The sequence below is a fragment of the Macaca fascicularis genome, chromosome 14 (assembly GCF_037993035.2).
Source record: "Macaca fascicularis isolate 582-1 chromosome 14, T2T-MFA8v1.1".
Taxonomy (NCBI): domain Eukaryota; kingdom Metazoa; phylum Chordata; class Mammalia; order Primates; family Cercopithecidae; genus Macaca; species Macaca fascicularis.
The window spans coordinates 31,849,347-31,870,007 of NC_088388.1; the positions used below are offsets into that span (position 1 = coordinate 31,849,347).

The 20,661-nt window shown below is 44.8% G+C and overlaps 1 protein-coding gene across 4 annotated transcripts in view; it reads left to right on the forward strand.

Annotated features, from left to right (window-relative positions):
* The first annotated feature begins 3,963 nt into the window (after window positions 1–3,963).
* CD59 (CD59 molecule (CD59 blood group)) overlaps window positions 3,964–20,661 on the forward strand; it is a 31,126-nt gene continuing 14,428 nt past the window's right edge. For 2 of the 4 annotated variants that reach the window (XM_074013982.1, XM_074013985.1), the window contains exons 1-4: window positions 3,964–4,005; window positions 6,359–6,403; window positions 13,324–13,408; window positions 18,662–18,763. In XM_074013982.1, the coding sequence (XP_073870083.1) occupies window positions 13,342–13,408; window positions 18,662–18,763 (169 nt within the window). In that variant the 5' untranslated portion in view covers window positions 3,964–4,005; window positions 6,359–6,403; window positions 13,324–13,341. The remainder of the gene's footprint in view (window positions 4,006–6,358; window positions 6,404–13,323; window positions 13,409–18,661; window positions 18,764–20,661) is intronic. The other 2 variants (XM_074013981.1, XM_045371663.3) reach the window with 1 other exon arrangement.

Sequence of the window (20,661 nt, forward strand, 5' to 3'; positions counted from 1 at the left end):
GACAGGGTTCACCATGTTAGCCAGGATGGTCTTGATCTCCTGACCTCGTGATCTGCCTGCCTCAGCCTCCCAAAGTACTGGGATTACAGGCGTGAGCCACCACACCTGGCAGCTATCCTTTTTTGAAAATAAGTCAATTGTCTTTGTTTAGTTTGTTATAACAAAATAGATTGAGTAATTTACAAACAATAGAGATTTATTGCTCACAGTTCTGGAGGGTTGGAAGTTCAAGGCATCAGCAAATTTGGTGTCTGGTAAGTACCCTCCCTCTGCTTCAAAGATGGTACCTTCTTGCCGTGTCTTTATGTAGTGGAAAGGGCAAACAGACTTCCTCAGGCCTCTTTTGTAAGGGCACTAATCCCCTTCATGAGGGCAGAGCCTAAAGGCCCTACTTCTTAATATTATTGCTTTAGGGATTGGATTTCAACAATTTGGGGGAACACAAACATTCAGACCATAGTGTCAAACCACTTAATTTTTTCAAAACCAAACTTTTCCAATAAAGCAGTAATCAAAAACTAGTAAACCTTGGCAATTAAAGCTGGCCCTGGAATCCCCTGCCAGTTTTTCTTTCTCTTCTGGATGACCTCTCTATTTCCAGAGTACTTACGATGCCCCAAATCTCCCTTCCAACCCTGTGTAACCCTTGCTCTTCAGAATGCTTTGATTTGCTTTATCTTCTCGTCAGAATTCACATTCTCTTATTTGTTGAATGAGTGACCTTTAGTTCATACTAAGGTGTAGTTTTTTGTTTGTTTTTTTCCAGACAGTCTCTCTCTGTCTCCCAGACTGGAGTGCAGTGGCATGATCTTGGCTGACTCCAACCTCCGCCTCCCAAGTTCAAGTGATTCTCATGCCTCGGCCTCCAGGGTAGCTGGGATCACAGGTGTGCACCACCATGCCCTTTTTTGCAATTTTAGTAGAGCCAGGGTTTTGCTGTGTTGACCAGGCTGGTCTCAAACTCCTGTCTTCAAGTGATCCTCCTGCCTCAGGCTCCCAAAGTGTTGGGATTACAGGCATGAGCCACTGCCCCGGCCTAACATGAAGTTTGCTGGTAACAAGCTTCTGTATTTTCTGCCATTGGCAAGAATACTTATTCGCACATAACAGGAATTTAACAGTTGGCATTAACATTGCCCAAACCAGACTCTACTTTTGGTGGAGAAAAGGCCATTTCTGACTCTGAGGCCCCTTGAAAACACAACCGATTTTTTTTTTACTAATTTCTCTGAGGCTTGATGTATCACTAGAATAAGACAAATACCTAAATTAACGTAGCTTAAATAGTTTGGGGGTGGTTATTCTTGCGAATAGTCAGAGGTAGCTAGTTCAAGGCTGACATGATGACACAGTGGTGTTATCAACAGTTCACATTGGCTCCATCTTTCTGTCCTGCCATCCTTAGCACAAGACTTTTCCTCTCAAAGAAGATCATGGTTGCATACTGGCTGCTGCAGTCATATTGTATTCACAAAAGGATGATGATAACAAGGTAAAACGAAGTAGAAAATGAAAAGTGAGACATGAGGCTGGAGAGGTAAACTAGTCAGGTCTCTAGCAGCTGTGTGGAAGGCAAGCAGGGAAGGCACAGGGGATGCAGGAATAAACATGGGCAACATGGGGGCCTGGTATAAAGGAATTGTAATGGCTCAAGTAACACAAACTACAGATCTGAATTAGCACAGTAGCAATGTGAAGAGGGAATGAAAGTGAGATACTGAAATGGTAAAATAGGCAGGAATGGCTGAGTAGATGTGAGGAAGTGGAAGAGGTCAATGTTGATTCCTAGGTTTCTGTTTCATTTATGAAAAAAATGCAGGAAAAGCAGTCAATCTTTAAAGATGAATTCAGATTTGTGCACATTACACACAAGATGTCTGTGGAACATGTAAGTGGAGACGTCCAGCAGTCAGCTGGATATGAATATTAAGATAGGAGGAGTGGTCAGGGATGGAGATTGAGACTTTTGAATCATCTGTAAACACATACATCCTGAGGTAAAAGAGTAGGTACACTATTAGGTACACTATAGTCTCCCAGGGAGCACACATAGCCATGGTTCTCAGTCTAATCCTGGGACACCAAATTATTAGTGGGTAAAGGAAAAGAATCTCAAGACCAAATGGTCAAGAAACTGGGAACTAAACCAAGAGAGAGTGGCATATCAGAAGCCAAGCGTGTCAAGGAATAGCTAATAGGATGTGTGTAAGGTAATGCACACGAAAGAGCTTTGGAAATCATCTTAGGAAATATACAGTATTAGCTGTTTTAAGGAGACATGCTTTAAATATCAAAGCAAGTCATCCTGATTTTAAAAACTCTCACTTGTATAGAGGAATACCAGGATTTGAGCACCACCAAATGGAACTCATTCCCTGACATCCCAAAGCCATCAGAATGATAGTAGAAGACACATGTCAAGACAGTTACCATATGATTTGCCCTAAAAGAGATTCAGTAATCTATGATTTCCCCTGCTTAAATTTTATCTCACGCCTTCTTCCCTGACCAGTTCAACAGGAGCAGCCCTTAGATGCAATATCGTCTCACTCTTACCCTCAAAGTGTGTCTCATGCTTTCCAACAGGGGCCATCCTCTTGGAGGAAGACTTGTACTTTTGGCCTGTAGCCCCACCCTCCCTCCTATGGCGTTCTTACAGCCAGTTCTTCAGTGAGTGGGACACTTTCCAAATATAATAGCAAATGGAAACTTCTAATTACATCTGCACATATTAATGTTCCAAATGGTGGTTCCGGTTCTGGTGAGTGCTTATAATTTTTTGTTACCTCAGCATCCATTTTCAAATATGTTTAACTTTTAATAACAGAAGCAGGTCTCAATCACCACTGACAGTTTCCAATACTATACCCCACGCAAATGTCTCCAGCTGGTGGCCAGACATAAACATGAAGTGACGTGATATTAAGGCACTGCTGCGGCTTCAAACTCGGGTTCAAGTTCCTTCAGCCTCTGCCTTTTCACCTGCTTGCTTTAAATCCACCAGTTAGAGCTCTCCAGGGGAAACTTATCCGGATAAAGTTGCTGACCCAAAGGTGGGTAGGTTGGTCCCTCCCTCCCCTCTCCCTGTGCTCCCTGATCTCTCTCTCTCTCTCTCTGTGTGTGTGTGTGTGTGTGTGTGTGTGTGTGTGTGTGTCCTGTAGGCATGCTGTGTACCACCCAGGGTCCCTAAGTACTAAAAACTCTTAAACTTTCACACCGCTGTGTCATTGAAACCATGCCTACAATCCAGTCCCTGAGGGCGAGGCCACCCTGAAGGGACAGACTCATGCAGGCGGATCCCCTGCTCTTGCTCTTCTGTCCCTGTCGCTGGTGGTTGCTGGGGAACAGTAGCTACCAGCTAAGTTGATAGAGACACTCGAAGAGGTTCATTCAAAACACTGGTCCCTGAGCAGCCCAGTAAGCTTTTAAACGCATAACATTTTGTTTGGGTTTCAAACAAGTCACAAGACACGGATGCGGCTGTGGCTGATGGCTATTTGGATGCTGCCCAAGCCTGGCAGCAGGAAGCAGCTTCAGACTGCAGCAGGGCCGCATAGCCCGACAGCCAGGCCTTGGGGCACCCAGGGCACCAGCAAGACGCACAGAAACGTTTTGAAAAACATTTTAATATACTTTAAAAAAAAACATAAAAGGGAAAATCAGAAGTCTTTGGAAGTTTCCTACTGTTTTTATGTCCCATAGCAAATCCGAGGAGGACGCTGCAAACTTTCAGGTCCCTGGCGTTTTGAAGGTGCTCATTGGGTCCTGGCCACCCGGACTGCTCAGAACCTGGGCTGGGAGGCTGAGTTCCGCGCGAGGGGTGGAAGGAGGGGAGGGGGTTCCTGCCGAGGCGTGGCCGCGCGGTGCGGGAGCCTGGAGCCTGTGAGGGCAAGGGTATCCTGAGGGGCGGATCCGGGGGCGGAGCCTCGCGGGCTGGAGCAAAGAGCTGCGGGAGCTGAGCGCAGAAGTAGAGCAAGGCTGGAAGCGGATCCCGGGCGCCGCCAGGTAAGAAGGCTCGAGGGCCTGCAGGGGTTCGGGTGGGACGAGCCGAGGCGGCGGCGGCGGCAGTCTGGGCCTGGGCGGAGGGTCTGCGGGGCTACCCTTGTCCTTGCTTTCCACTCGACCCCCGCCGGGCGAGCTTCCCGACGCCTGGCCCTTCCGCCCGTCACCGCGGCCCGGTGTCCTGGCCGAACCCTGGCTTCATTTTATCTACGAGGAAGGAGAAACGGGGAGCGCGCCCTCTCCAGAAGCAGCCTCCTTCCCCCGCCGGGCAGCCTCGCACCCAGGCCCACTGCCATCGCTTTCGTCTCAAGGGAAGCTCCGGCAGTTTAGAGGAACTGCGCCTTGGGGAAAGGCCAGCCCTCCGTGGTCACGGCCGTTACTCTCTCCCCTCGCGGTCTAAATGTAGAATTTTGAAAAGCAGGTGTCGGGCGAAACGGAATTTTTTTTTTTTTTGAGATGGAATTTCGCTGTTGTTGCCCAGGCTGGAGTGTAGTGGCACGATCTCGGCTCACCGCAACCTCCGCCTCCCGGATTCAAGCGATTCTCCTGCCACGGCCCCTGAGTAGCTGGGATTACAGGCATGCGCCACCATTCCCGGCTAATTTTTGTATTTTTAGTAGAGACGGGGTTTCCCCTTGTTGGTCAGGCTCGTCTTGAACTCTTGACCTCGTGATCCGCCCGCCTCGGCCTCCCAAAGTGCTGGGATTTACAGGCGTGAGCCACTGCGCCCGGCCGAAACGGACGTTTTAAGTACGACGTAGTGTTTTGTTCTCTTGGGTCGGCTCAGGCCTCACCCTTGTTAGAGTCTGACTGCTGACTTTTAAAAAAACAACATTAACCCGGAGGCGGAGATAGCGGTGAGCCAAGATCGCGCCGTTGCCCTACAGCCTGGGCAACAAGAGGGAGACTCCGCCTCAAAAACAAAACAAAACCACAAAGAACAAACAAACTAAAACCAACATTAGGCAGCGCGCCTTTTATGGCCGTTTAGTGATACCCAGGCTCTCCACTGGTCATTTCTGAAGTATTTAACAGCACTTTGTCAGTAAAACAATAGGCTTCACTTCATAGGGTAGTTGAGATGATTGATGGAAAGCGCTCAGCACAAACGCAGTGGCTGCTAATTATTTCAGGTACCCTGCGATCCCTGAGCAGTTGTTCAAGTTCTCCACTCCTGGAGATTTACTCCCAGTTCCCTGAAGAAGGCACAGAGCTCAGAATGTTGAGGGAGCTGGCAACGTTTGCCAAAATATATTAGTCCATTCTCACACTGCTATAAAGAAGTACCTGAGACTGGGTAATTTACAAAGAAAAGAGGTTTAATGGGCTCACAGGTCTTTGGGCTGTATAGGCTTCTGCTTCTGGGAAGGCCTTAGGAAACTTAGAATCATGGTGGAAGCAGAAGGGGAAGCAAACACACCTTACTTGCCAGAAGCAGGAGGAAGAGAACAAAGGGGAAAGTACTACACGCTTTCAAACAACCAGATTTCATGAGAACTCTGTCACAAGATAGCACTAGGGGGATGGTGCTAAACCGTTGGAAACCACCCCATGATCCAATCACCTCCCACCAGATCCTTCCTCCAACACTGGGGATTAAAATTCACCATGAGATTTTGGTGGTGTATTAGTCCATTTTCATGCTGCTGGTAAAGACATACCCAAGACTGGGTAATTTATAAAGAAATAGAGTTTTAATGGACTCACAGTTCCACGTGGCTAGGGAGGCAGAAGGCAAAAGGCACATCTTACATGGCAGCAGACAAGAGAGAAATATGAGAGCCAAGTGAAAGGGGAAACCCCTTATAAAACCATCAGATCTTGTGCGACTTACTCACTAGCACAAGAACAGTATGGGGGAAACGGCCCCCAATGGTTCAATTATCTCCCACCAGGTCCCTCCCACAACACGTGGGAATTCTGGGAGTTCCAATTCAAAATGAGATTTGGGTGGGGACACAGCCAAACCACATCACAAGGTCTTGCCTAATGGCTTGCATTCAATGTCATAATCATATGGGCCCTTAAAAGTAGAAGCGGTTCCTAAATATTTAATCAGAACTAACAGCTTCTTTGATAGCCCTGTTGGAAGAAACATTTCCAACCCTATCTAAAGTAACCTGGCCCTTATGCCAGGTCACCGTCTAACGCAGTGGTTCTTAGTGTGATCCCTGAACCAGCAGATACGCAGCCCTGGAGTGCTCAAAATGCACATTCTTGAGCCTTACACTAGCCCCACTACATTAAAACCTCTAGGGCTGGAGTCCCATCATCTGCTTAAGAGCCCTCCAGGTGATTCTGATGCTCCCTAAAGTTTGAGAACCAATGTTAGGACCCTCTTTTATTTTCGTCCTAGTCTTCAGCACCAGTTGGTGTAGGAGGTGAGACCTACTTCACAGTAGTAAGTATACTGATGAGTGAATTCCTTAAATGTTATTAAATAATTATTGGATGTGTTAAATGCTTTATGTTCACATTTATTTGGATTGCATAATATGTGCATACATATGTGTATTTGTGTGCGTATATGTAATATATATGTATATGTGTTTACATGTATATGTAATATATATTATATATGTTTATATGCAGTTGACCCCCAAACAATGTGGGGTTAGGGAAACTGACCCCCCCCCACAGTTGAAGATTCAAGTTTAACTTTTGACTCCCCCAGAACTTAATTACTAATAGCCTATTGTTGACCAGAAACTTTACCAATAACATAAACAGTTGATTAACACACATTTGGTGTGTTATATGTATTGCCTACGGTATTCTTGTGATAAAGTTAGATAGAGAAAAGAAAATGTTACTTAGAAAATCATAAGGAAGAGAAAATCCATTATAGTTCTGTACTATAGTTATTGATACCATGAGTTTATGTCGTCTGTTTACAAGATGAATTACCTGTCTGAAATGGCAGGCGACCACAACTGCGGACCTCAATCTGTGGTACCTATCAAGCAGTTCAACTGTTTTTTTGGTAACATCATGACTTTTCTATGCTTCTTGGGAGCGTGTCCAGCATCACTAGAGGTACCCTGTATGGGTCTCATGTGTCATTCAAGTTTTACACTATTGTGCTTAACACGATAAAGAAAATACTCAAGAACTGCAAGAGATCACCTTTTACTGTGATATGCAATTTTCTAGAGAGGCAGACGGCTCACAGATAATTATCATCACATGATACTAATCCTATCCCTGATGATAAGTAGATCCTTGCAACACTTGAGCTCACTGCAGTAGCAACAGGAGGTGACTACGGCATTATTAACAGTACAGTATATACTATAGTTAATTTTATGCAGTATGATTTAATACTGCATCTTTACATTTGTTTACATTTCTCTTGACTTTGAATGTTGCCATGTATGGTCTGTGTGTGTGTGTGTGTAAGTTTTTATTTTTTGAGACAGGGTCTTACTCTGTCACCCAGGTGGGAGTGCAGTGGTGTGATCTTGGCTCACTGCAGCCTCAACCTCCCAGGCTCAAGCAATCCTTCCACCTCAGCCTCCTGAGTAGTTGGAACTACAGGCACACGCCACCACACCTGGCTATTTTTTTTGTAAAGATGGGGTTTTGTCAGTCTGGTCTCAAACTCTTGGGCTCAAGCAATCTGCCTACCTCGGTCCCTCAAAGTGCTGAAATTACAGGCATGATCCACCATGCCTGGCTAACACATTTTAACTTTATAATAGATTTGTGTATGTTTTTGGGTAGTGATTAAATAAACTAGTATCTCTATGCATTTTATGCATTCATGACATACCTAAATTTTTCTTAATTTTTAAAAATATTTCTAGGCTATGCAGTTTATGTAACAGTTTTTTCAATTGCAGATCTCCAAAAAATTTTCCAATATATTTTCTTAAAAAAAATTGCATATAAATGGACCCCTGCAGTTCAAATCTGTGTTGTTCAAGGGTCACATGTGTGTGGGTGTATATATTTAATTGATATTTGGGGAGCTGGTTGAGGTTTTTGGATGGACAGTAACACGTTTTCCTACTTAAAACAGTGGAAATAGGCTCATTGCATTTTCTACCCAAATACCTAGAACATTTGCTATCTAAAACATTTTCAGGAACTTGAAAAGAAGTGCCTGTATTTGTTTTTGTTTTTTTCTTGGAGATACTAAGTTTAAGCTCTTCTTTTAAAATTGTACTTTAAGTTCCGGAGTACATGTGCACAACGTGCAGGTTTGTTACATAGGTATATATGTGCCGTGTTGGTGTGCTGCACCCATCAACTCGTCATTTACATTAGGTATTTCTCCTAATGCTATCCCTCCCCCATCCCCCAACCCCAGGCAGGACCCGGTGTGTGATGTTCCCCTCCCTGTGTCCGTGGGTTCTCACTGTTCAGCTCCCACTTATGAGTGAGAACATGTGGTGTTTGGTTTTCTCTTTTTGCGTTACTTTACTGAGAATGATGGTTTCCACTTTCATCCATGTCCCTGCAAAGGCCATTAACTCATCCTTTTTCCAGCAAAGAACTATAACTCATAGTATTCCATGGTGTATATGTGCCACTTTTTCTTTATCCAGTCTATCATTGATGGGCATTTGGGTTGGTTCCAAGAATTTGCTATTGTGAACAGTGCCGCAGTAAACATATGTGTGCGTGTGTCTTTATAGTAGAATGATTTATAATCCTTTGGATATATACCCAGTAATGGGATTGCTGGGTCAAATGTTATTTCTAGTTCTAGATCCTTGAAGAGTCACCATACTGTCTTCCACAGTGGTTGAACTAATTTACACTCCCACCAACAGTGTAAAAGCATTCCTATTTCTCCACATCCTCTCGAGCAGCTGTTATTTCCTGACTTTTTAATGATCGCCGTTCTAATTTCTTGCTTCTCTAGTTCTTTTAATTGTGATGCTAGGGTGTCAATTTTAGATCTTCCCTGCTTTCTCTTGTGGGCATTTAGTGCTATAAATTTCCCTCTACACACTGCTTTAAATGTGTCCAGAGATTCTGATACGTCGTATCTTTGTCCTCGTTGGTTTCAAAGAACATCTTTATTTCTGCCTTCATTTCGTCATGTACCCAGTAGTCATTCAGGAGCAGGTTGTTCAGTTTCCATGTAGTTGTGCGGTTTTTAGTGAGTTTCTTAATCCTGAGTTCTAGTTTGACTGCACTGTGGTCTGAGAGATAGTTTGTTGTGATTTCTGTTCTTTTACATTTGCTGAGGAGTGTTTTACTTCCAGTTATATGGTCAATTTTAGAATAATTGCGATGTGGTGCTGAGAAGAATGTATATTCTGTTGATTTGGGGTGGAGAGTTCTGTAGATATCTATTAGGTCTGCTTGGTCCAGAGCTGAGTTCAAGTCCTGGATATCCTTGTTAATTTCCTGTCTTGTTGATCTGTCTAATATTGACAGTGGGGTGTTAAAGTCTCCCACTACTATTGTGTGGGGGTCTAAGTCTCTTTGTAGGTCTCTAAGAACTTGCTTTATGAATCTGGGTACTCCTGTATTAGGTGCATATATGTTTAGGATAGTTAGCTCTTCTTATTGCATTGATCGCCTTACCATTATGTAATGCCCTTCTTTGTCTCTTTTGATCTTTGTTGGTTTAAAGTCTGTTTTATCAGAGACTAGGATTGCAACCCCTGCTTTTTTTGCTTTGCATTTGCTTGGTAGATCTTAATTCATTGTGAGCAGCCTTCCACGCCCATTCTTTTCCTGGCTATGCAGTTCCCCACCATGGAAGTGTACCATAATATACTCATTTTCCTTATCTTTGGATGTGTGTGTCACTACATTGTTGCTATTTTAAAGAATGTTTGTATAACCTTGACTATTTCTTATTCCTGTGATGAAAGGTCTATCTGGAACTCCCATTATGGAAATGGGCTAGAGTCAACTTACGCACCACCCAGGAAAACCTGCCCTTCCTTCATCATGGGGAAGACTTGTCCCTACATATCTTCTTTGAGGGATTTTTCAGTTGTGCATTCTTTAGAAGAATTAAAAATTATTCAGAACAGTAGCAATATTATTAGAACAGTCTTTAAGGACAAACCCGCTGTTATTAATGAGTCCTGAGATGTTTGGAAAGGAATTGAGTGTTGATGCTTTCTGAGTGTATCTTGCACTTAAGTGCTTGGTTTGGGTGGAATGGTAGCACTTTTGGTTCGTTTGTCATCTTATCTACACTTACCTTATGGGCATCTTCCTTTTTTTTTTTTTTTTTACTTAAAATGGAGGGTGTTTTAGACTAGGGAGTAGTTTTACCAAAAGATAGATGATTTATAACTACTAGAAAAGGAACATAGTCATGTGTGGGTTTTCCGGATGTTTCTGATTGTAAAAGTAATACTTTGTTAATTATAGAATATTTGGGGAAAGGATGGAAAAAAGTAAAGGATCAGGAAGAAAAATAAAAGCCGTAAATGATCTTGCTTAGTGTTAGTTACCATCTACATTTTAGGGCATTTATAAAATAGCCTTAAAACAGTCAGCTATTTCTTTTTCTGCCTCCCACCTTCCTCCGCCCCCCATACACATACACACACTCCACGTGAACGTTTTGCTCTTGGAAATTCGTATTTTGGCAGTGGTTCCTAAAGGCCTGGTCTTATTTTGATCAAACAGCCTGACCTGGGCATCTACACATAGCTACTTCCTTTCTCTGCCATCTTGGCTTCCCCTGCAGTGTGTCATGGGATCAGCTATAGCAACAACCAGCCGGTCATGTGGAACTGAAGCTAAGACTTGACACTCCCCATCTGTCCCAGAAAACTGAGGGCTTCCTTAGGTTTGATGCCTGAGGTCTTCCCTGCTTACTCAACCCAGGGTGTTTCTCTGGCTTCCTCATCTCACATCACCCTTTGTCTGCCTTCCCATCCTTCACCCCCCAGCACTCCCTCCCCACGCAGTTTCTTCCTCAGGTAACCTCATTACGCCTAAGTTGCACTAACAGTGGCCACAGCTTTTTGAGTGCCATCTTTGGCCAGGCATTGTGCTATGCAGTACACATAACTATCCCCATGCTTACTAGCCAAAGCATGATCAGAGGTTAACACACAGCAAAGAGGTGACAGAGCCAGAACTATCTGGCCTTGTTCAGAGGCCTCCAGACTGAACTGGAACACCTGTGAAAGCAGGCCAATTCTTTCTTTTTTTTTTTTTTTGAGACGGAGTCTCACTCATCACCCAGGCTGGAATGCAGTGGCACAATCTCGGCTCACTGCAAGTTCTGCCTCCTGGGTTCACGCCATTCTCCTGCCTCAGCCTCCCAAGTAGCTGGGACTACAGGCGCCCGCCACCACACCCAGCTGATTTTTTGTATTTTTATAGAGGCGAGGTTTCACCGTGTTAGCCAGGATGGTCGCCTTCTCCTGACCTCGTGATCTGCCCACCTCGGCGTCCCAAAGTGCTGGGATTACAGGCGTGAGCCACCGCGCTCCACCCAGGCCAGTTCTTTCTAAGGCACTTCATCAAAGAACAGCTCCCCGTCAGGGACCCTGTGTGTTGTGGTGGTGTGATTTATGTCAAGGAGCATTCCAAGGGAAGTGTCCTGAGCCGGCAGCTCCTGCCAGCCTGATACCTTTCCAGTGCCTAACCCGAGTCAGGAGGTTCCTTCCTTCCTGCTTCCATGGGGATGCCTGACATTGTAGCTACATTGGCTTTTTGTTTGTTTGTTTGTTTGTTTGGAGACAGGGTCTTGCTCTGTCATCCAGGCTGGAGTGCAACGGTACAGTCACAGCTCACTGTATGTAGCCTTGACCTCCTGGGCTCGAGCGATCCTCCCACCTTAGCCCCCCACCTTAGCCTCCCAAGTAGCTGGGACTACAGATACGTGCCACCACACCAGCCTAATTTTTTTAAATGTTTTTATTTTTGTAGAGATGGGGTCTCACTATAATACCCAGGTTCCGATCATGCTATGCTTAACTTTTAGGAAGTGTCTGGAGCTCTCTGTTTGGGGACCTCAGACCAGTACCTTCCTCTCCCTGCTCACTTGCAGCACTAACCTGAGACTGTAAATCACTCTTCCTACTCAGAAACCACTGAAAATGGGGAACCAGGCAGGCCGCTGGCAGCTGCTGGAGCCCAGGCCCCTGGGAAGGTCCACATGGGGGATGGTGTCCCATGGCAGGCTGTAAGTTTCAGAGCCCAGCGGGTGGTGGGGAGCCCTCAATTTGTAAGGAAAGGCCAGGCCACAGTTGTCTTTCTTCCTGGTTCCTCACATATCATAAAACCACCTCTTTCTTACCTCCACCACCCACATCTCCAGGCTTGACTCACTGATTGTTTTCTTTTTTGGACAATGTCAGACCCTGCCCTTTTCCTGGAGCTTCTCAGTCCTCCACTGGCCTGTATCAGCAAATTCCTAAGTAGCAGATGACCTTTAAGATGTGAGAGGTGATGATTCCACAGAACCTGGAAGGAAGGGACAGGAAGGATCGTCAGGATTGTCAGTTCCCCAGGGAACTCTGCATTTCTGACTTAGGGAGGGTAGGTGACTCACCCTTCCAAAACCCATCTGTCTGTCCGGGCCTATGGGACTCTGGAGAATAGAATATGGAGTACCTTGGTTTACAGGCGCTGCCACCTCCTTATTTCAAGATGGGTTCAGGGATGTAGGGTTGGAGTTGGGAAATTTCTTAGTTCTGCTATGGATGCTTTGTACTTAGGCAAGTTCAAAACCTCCCCATGCCTTAGCTTCTTTACTGGGTAAAGTAGGGTTGGAGGCATTTCAGCTTTTCCTTCTCACCTGATGCTATCACTACACATCTAGGCATTTGTGTAATGGAAGCTTACAAAGTTGCCCAATACCTCTCTTCATGTGCCCAAAGAGAGCAAGCAAGTGTCCCCATTATAATTCTTACAGTGAGGAGCCAGAGCTTCCAGGTATGCTAAGCCGTTGCTCCCTGTTCTGCTGCTGAATGCATGCTGGTGCCTTCTAGGGTCACCCCTTTGGTCTGATTCACTTAGTGCTATGGCTCAGAGAAGTGGCCCTCTGTTACAGCCAGCAGCTTGCGGTGGGGCCAGTAGAGTGGGAACCACAGTGACTGTATGAGTCAATTTGGTCATATTGTCGTTTGAGTCCCTAACCCTGATGGGGAAGATAGTGTTATTCCCACGGTGTGGTAGTGCATGCTGGGGCTTATAGGGACTGAGCCTACTGAAGGGTATATGGTGCTGTGGGTTAGAGCTGGGGCATGGCCCGGGGATTCAGTGTGTCTTGACTTCCCCTGTAAATGTTCCTCTCAGAAGCCTCCTTGGCCTTCCAGCCCTTGGTTTTTGAGACAACCAGCAGTCATTTGTTGGTTCCTGACAGTCCTTCCTGTCCCTTCCTTCCAGGTTCTGTGGACAATCACAATGGGAATCCAAGGAGGGTCTGTCCTGTTCGGGCTGCTGCTTGTCCTGGCTGTCTTCTGCCATTCAGGTGAGTGCTCCAGTCTCAGGACACAGATCTAGGCTGCCTTGGACATGAACTCCCTTCTTAAGCCTCAGTTTCAGCCCCAGCTCCTCCTCCAGGCCTGGCTTGCTTTCTTTTGCCTTCCAGTGTTACAGGTCTGGGGTTGTATGACAGCTCCTTCCTGTGTTATGACCTTGTCCTCAGTGGGGCATCTTCCTGAGTTACAGCCCTGTCCTGGGTTACAAAGTGGCTTTTGGCAGGGGTGGGTCAACACTCAGCAGCTGAAGTTTCGCTCCTGTCACCATAAGCTGCTTGGGGACACCAGTGGATACCGTTCTTAGAGTGCTGTGCAAGTCCATTTGGGGTCCACTCTGCTTAGAGCCATCCGAGCTCAGTCCTTCTGCTCTGGGGCTCCTCCTATGTTTTGATGATGATGATGGTCATAGTTACAGCAGCAGCAGCTAACTAACCCTGACAGCATTTATGTGCCAGTCACTACTCTAAGCATTTTACATGTATTTGCTTATTTAATCCTCATGCCAACCTGATGGAGTTGGTGGTATTTTTATCCTTGTTTTACAAGCAACAAGATTGAGGGCCCCCCCAAAATTAATAACTTGTCAAATAACACACAGAAGTGGTACACTGGAATGTGAACACAGTCTGGCAACTGCTCTTCCCTCCTGCTCCAGGCCACCTGTCACTGGGCCACTGCTTCCCGTCAGTTACCCTTCGCCTGGTTGCTGGAGGAAATTGTGTGCTTCTGAGTCAACTTCTATAACAGTGGAAACACACATGCTTCATTGTAAGGATCAGATGTGGTTGCCTGCCTGTGTCATGTTGGTATAACGTCTTGGCTGCTGCTGGATTTTTGTTTTTTATAAATATGGTTGGTGGGGGAAGCAGAAAAGGAAGTAGCAATACAGTGAGCAATTTAAAAAAAGATTTCCATACCACCGTAGCATGTCTTAGAATATTAGTAGCAACCGGCCGGGCGCGGTGGCTCAAGCCTGTAATCCCAGCACTTTGGGAGGCCGAGACGGGCGGATCACGAGGTCAGGAGATCGACACCATCCTGGCTAACACGGTGAAACCCTGTCTCTACTAAAAATACAAAAAACTAGCCGGGCGAGGTGGCGGGTGCCTGTAGTCCCAGCTACTCCGGAGGCTGAGGCAGGAGAATGGCGTGAACCCGGGAGGTAGAGCTTGCAGTGAGCTGAGATCCGGCCACTGCACTCCAGCCCGGGTGACAGAGCAAGACTCCGTCTCAAAAAAAAAAAAGAATATTAGTAGCAACCATATATTGACTGCTTATTGTTTACTGGGGACTGTGCCAGAGCCTGTCTCATTTAAATCCGTCTAACCATCCCGGGAGGTCGATGCTATTACCTCCCATATTACAGCTAAGGAAATGAAGGCAAAGTAGTAACTTGCCCCAGGACACACTTTAATATGCTCTCCCTTTCGGAGCAGAAAGAGAAGTCACAGCACCCCTCCCTCCACTTCTGTGATTCTAGCCAGGGTGCACAGTAATGTGGTTCACCTGTGTTAAAACACTATATTTTTTCTATAGTTATTTTTTTTTTATTCATTTTTCTTTGTTCCTTCTTTTTTTCTGTCTCTGCTGCTTAAGTTGGAATATTTTCTAGAATTTTAATAGCCCAGTGATATCCTACTTCTAGCAGTCTGCATTTGTTTATGGAGCAAGCTTGGGACCATCAGCTTCTCTCTGACAAGTCTTGGGTTGCACATCAGCCCTTTCTCAGAGAATTGAGATGTGAAGCTCACACGCCCACAGATGAGAGGCCTTCTTTGCTGCTGCCCAAAGGGTCTGAGGACCCTGCAGTGGAACTTTCCTCTGAACTCTGCCTCTCATAGTCCAGGGGAAATCTCGGCTACCCTGGCTTAGTGGCTAAAATATCAAACCGTTGTCCACTGACCTATTGCTTGTTTTTTTGTTTGTTTGTTTGTTTGTTTGTTTTTTTCAGGGGGACAGAGTCTCACTCTGTCGCCCAGGCTGGAGGGCAGTGGCATGATCTTGGCTCACTACAACCTCCGTGTCCCAGGTTCCAGCGGTTCTCATGCCTCTGTCTTTTGAGTAGCTGGGATTACAGGTGCACGCCACCATGCTTGGCTGATTTTTGTGTTTTTAGTAGAGGCGGGGTTTCATCACGTTGGCCAGGCTGGTCTGGAATTCCTGACCTCAAATGATCCACCTAGCTCAGCCTCCCGAAGTGTTGGGATTACAGGCCTGAGCCATTGCACCTGGCCCTGTTTTTGACCTCAGTTTCCCCCATAATCTATAGTTTCCTTCTCTTCCCACTCAGGTCAATTAGAACATCATGGTTAACCAACCTTGGATTTTAGAACTGACAGCCTGAGTTTGAGCTCAGCTTGGTCACTTAGTAGCTGTGTGGCTTTGAACAATTTAGTTAACATCTTAGTCTTAGTTTTCTCTTGCAAAATGGGGATGAAGATAATTGAGCCTACTTCTCTTAACAATCCTATGAAGAGCTTTAACAATCCTATGAAGAGCTTAGCACATCGATGCACAGGTATTTGAACACTGAATGAACATGTTTGCCATGAATACTTTTGCCCACAGACGTTCCAACCATGGGTTTTAGCCTTTCCTTCTAAAGGTTTCTCAAGAAGCCAAATGAGCCCAGGATCTGGTCAGTACAAAAATCCACATGTACAGGTAACCTTTTAAAATGACCCTCAAAAATGGCCAGTCTCAAGAACAACACCTGTCATCTTAGATTCTTTCCATTTCATGAGCATGAATACACGTCAGGCACAAGGAAGGGACCAGAGAAAAATTGCATCTTTGTGCCTTCTCCTTGTGGCTTCCCTCTCATACAGTCATGACAGCCGCAGGCTGACAGTGGGGGAGAATAAACAAAGCCGGTGGATAGGGCCCTGCCCACAGGCCCTAAGGCTACCGAGGCTGCCGCCAGCTCTGCTGCTTTGTAGCCAGGTGTCCTTGGGTGAGTCACGTCACCTCTCCAGACATCTGTCTTGTTATCTGCAAAAAAGTGGGGAAGGAGGGGGTTGGTTTTATTTTATTTTTATTTTTTTATTTTTATTTTATTTTATTTTATGTAGACATGGGTCTCACTCTGTCTCCCAGACTGGAGTGCAGTGGTGCAATCTTGGCTCACTGCAACCTCCACCTCCCCAACTCAAGTGATTCTCGTACCTTAGCCTCCTGAATAGCTGGGATTACAGGCATGTGCCACCACGCCTGGCTAATTTTTGTATATTCTGTAGAGGTGGGGTTTCACCATGTTGGCCAGGGTGGTCTCAAACTCCTGGCTTCAAGTGATCCACCCACCTCGGCCTCCCAAAGTGCTGGGATTATAGGTGTGAGCCACCACACCTGGCCTAGTTTTTGTTGTTGTTGTTACTGTTGTTGTTTTTTAAAACTAATATTTCAAGGCATTAATCTGGAACCTTCACAAGTCAGAGGGATCCTCTGTTGGGTAGGATTTCACATCTGTGAGGGCAAGCATGGCCATTTTAGATGCTCTAGAGAACAGGGTTCCTGTCTGTGCTCAGGAAGTGAGGACCCACCTTCCTTCCACTGGACTTTCCACTGAAAAGTCTCCTCTTTCCATGGTGATAAACCTAGGCTTCAGCCTTAGAACTAGAAGTCAGCTCTTGGGCTCTAAAACCCACACTTGGTTTAACCATGACATTCTTTTATGAAATTTTACATGTTTCCTCTTTGAAAATATCTTTTCATACAGGTGGGTACTGCCAAATACTGATGACATGGCAGAAGTCACATGGCAGGAAGATAGTTTATCTCTGATGATGGAAAAGGGGTTATCTATACAAAGCAGGACGATTTCCTTCCAACTCTTGCTTCCTTAGTCTCTCCCCATCACATGTGTGGACCGTAACTCATCTTTTCTTGTCACTGTTGTTATAAAAATGGAGAAGGAAAAATAACCCAGTAAAACCTGACAGCTAGCAAGGATGAGTCCTAAGAATTGACTGGGAGCAATAATTGTTTTTCAAGCTAGGGAACTGGAGGCAATTTGCTTCTGATGTAAGATGACCCTCATGTTGTGTCTGCTGGTACCCAGCTCTCCTATGGCCATGGGTTTAAAGTGCATAGCTGTTGTCTTTGACAATGTGTACTCCTGGCATTTGGTCAGTCCCTTAGAAGCAGGTAGTTCAGTAATGATACCTTATCCCAGAAGTTATCAAACTTTTTCTGTACGGGACCAGCTGGCAATTTTTTTTTTTTTTTTTAATAGTTTCACTCTGTCACCCAGGCTGAAATGCAGTAGTGCAATCTTGGCTCACTGCAACCTCTGCCTCCTGGGTTCAAGTGATTCTCCTGCCTCAGCCTCCCAAGTAGCTGGGATTAGATGTGCGCACCACTATGCCTGGCTAATTTTTGTATTTTTAGTAGAGACGGGGTTTCGCTATGTTGGCCAGGCTGGTGTCAAACTCCTAACCTCAGGTGATCCATCCTCCTCGGCTTCCCTTAGTGCTGGGATTACAGGTGTGAGCCACCGCGCCTGGCCCAGATAGTAAATATTTTAAGCTTTGCAGGTCAAGAGGCAAAATCAAGGGTATTATGAGACTTACCTCAATAATAAGAGAAGAAACTAAATTTTCACAGATTTTTTTTTATTGGCAAAATTCACAACATAATAATTGAGTCCAACCATATAATATGCATCTACTAATGAGGGGAATAGAATTCTTTTTAGAGGGATAACCATTTGCTTAATTGAGGTTCAAAATTAGTGTTCCCTCTCATCAAATCAGTTGCAGATGTTCATCTGTTAATACTGATCTGTGATGACATTTTATGTATTTCATTTTTGAAAATGTATTTTCATGCAGATAGGTATTGCCAGACACTGATCATCAACCCACAAGGATGTGATTTAATTGGGCATATTCATTGCTTGGAAGACACTTACAGAATTCTGTTTGTTTCTCTTGGTAATTTCCTCTCAACACATCATTACATTGCAGACTAATCTCCTTCCAGTTGCAGGTTAGGAGGAAGCTTCTCAATTGCACAGTTACATGGATTTTCAAATGTGGATATTTCCTTTGTGCTTGCATCAGGTTCCAAAAAATGTTGCTGGAACTGTAGTTTCAATTTGGAAAGATATGACTGCTATACATTTGTGCGGGAATGGAAGTATACCACAAGTTGCCAACTTTGGGCCCACATTAATGGAGATGGTGGGCTGCCAGGGAACAAGTCAGTGTTGCTTTAAGAGATCCTTACTTTCTTCCTGATTCTAGGTCATAGCCTGCAGTGCTACAACTGTCCTAACCCAACTACTGACTGCAAAACAGCCATCAATTGTTCATCTGGTTTTGATACGTGTCTCATTGCCAGAGCTGGTAAGAGCCTACCCTGTCTGTCTCCTAAATGTAAAGGGGTAATAAGTGCCTGGGAAGAAAATTGTGCCACTGTAATCACCATTAGACTTGCATCAAGTAATAGCTGCTGTTTATTAGCATCAGGTGTGTATTGCATTAAGCACTTTGTCCATGCATTTTATTTTATTTTATTTTATTTATTTTTTGTTATACTTCAAGTTCTAAGGTACATGTGCACAACGTGCAGGTTTGTTACATATGTATACATGTGCATGCATTTTAAATTTAATGTTTTGTACTTCTAAGGGTGATCTTTTATTTCCATTTGATAAATGTGGAAACTGAGGCTCAGATTAAGCAACAAACTATTGTCAAGTAACCAACTCAGGAATTGAACATGGAAGTCCATCTGTTTCCAAAGCTTTGTACCCTTTAACAGAAGCCCTGTGCTGCCTCCTAAACCTTGGAGAACCTACTGTGTGCCCAGCAGAAGGTTAGGAGCTAGGGATGCAAAGATAAAGAAAAGACACATACAGTTAAAATTATGACAAAGGCCTGTTTGACTGTCCTACATGACTTTATGTATGCCTCTGTCTCATTCTATGGGGTATCTGGTATTTTCAGAGTCCTGAGGAGACTCAAGCTGAGCTCAAAGCACAAGTAGGAGGTAAGAGGGATAAGTAGGAGGTGTGCCTGCGAGGGGCAACATCTGGTACCAGGGCTCGGTAGCCTCAGAGCAACGTGTTCATGAATGTGGGAGTGGGCAATACTAACATGCACCAGTCCTGTCCAGTCTGCATTTTCCAAATTTGTGAGACTACGGAATATTCACCTCCGTCAACCCTGTTAAAATGGAGTTTAGGAAGTGGTAGACAGAGGAAAGAAACCAGCAAAGACATGCCCTTCGTTCTTGCTGGTATGGTTCTGGATAGAATCGATGTGTGCAAATGATGCCAGCGAGGAATGATGGTTTCAGAATGTTCTTAGTGTCCAAGGTGAAACCCCAGGCTTAGATTTCTAAGAGATTAATAATAAAAACACTCCACAAGGTTCTTTGTACTCTTAGATCTTCTACACCAACTCCCCCCAGTGTCAACATCAAGAAATGGTGAACATGTCAGGTAAACTCAGAAAAGCCTTGGAACACCCACAGGTTCACAACAGCCTGAGATAAAGAAGATTAACTTCCCCAGAAAGGAGAAATCCCTCAATAACTAAAGACAAATTATAGTTACCCTGTCTAAAAAACCAGGAGCATCTGATAATTTTGATATAAATTGCTGAATTGCAGCTAAAACTGCAAACCCTCAATTCAGAGTTCTTGATTCTGTAGGGGACCAGTCCCTCTGCCTCCATTGGAAGACCGTGTTCATTCACTGTTAATGTAGAAAGTGTAGTAAGGCCCCTCGAGAAAACGTGGTCATTATATATGAGCACAGAAGACCTGGCTCTTTAGCTTAATCAACTGTGTCTCTTGGACTCCTCACTACTAAGTATAATTAAACTAAGTATAATTTCCAAATGAGATGATCAGAGCAATCACTATGTGTTGAATGAATATTAGAGCAGCAATTAGGAGCACTGACTTCTGTCTTGCCACCAGCTAGTTCTCTCCACCTCTGTTTTTCATTTATGAAATGTATGTGTTGGACAGCAGAGGTAGGGAGGAGAGGAAAGGAGGTCAGAGCCAAGATATTTTTTCAGCTTTTAAATCCCAAAATTTCTTATAAATGGTTAATGTAAACAAAAATGAGACACACCTATTAAAACGACCAAACTCCAAAACTCTGACAACTCCAGATGCCGGTGAGGATGTGGAACAATGGGAACTTTGTTTTTTTGTTTTGGTTTGTTTTTTGTTTTTTGAGACAAGGTCTTGCTCTGTCACCTAGGCTAGAGGGCAGTGGTGCAATCTCTGC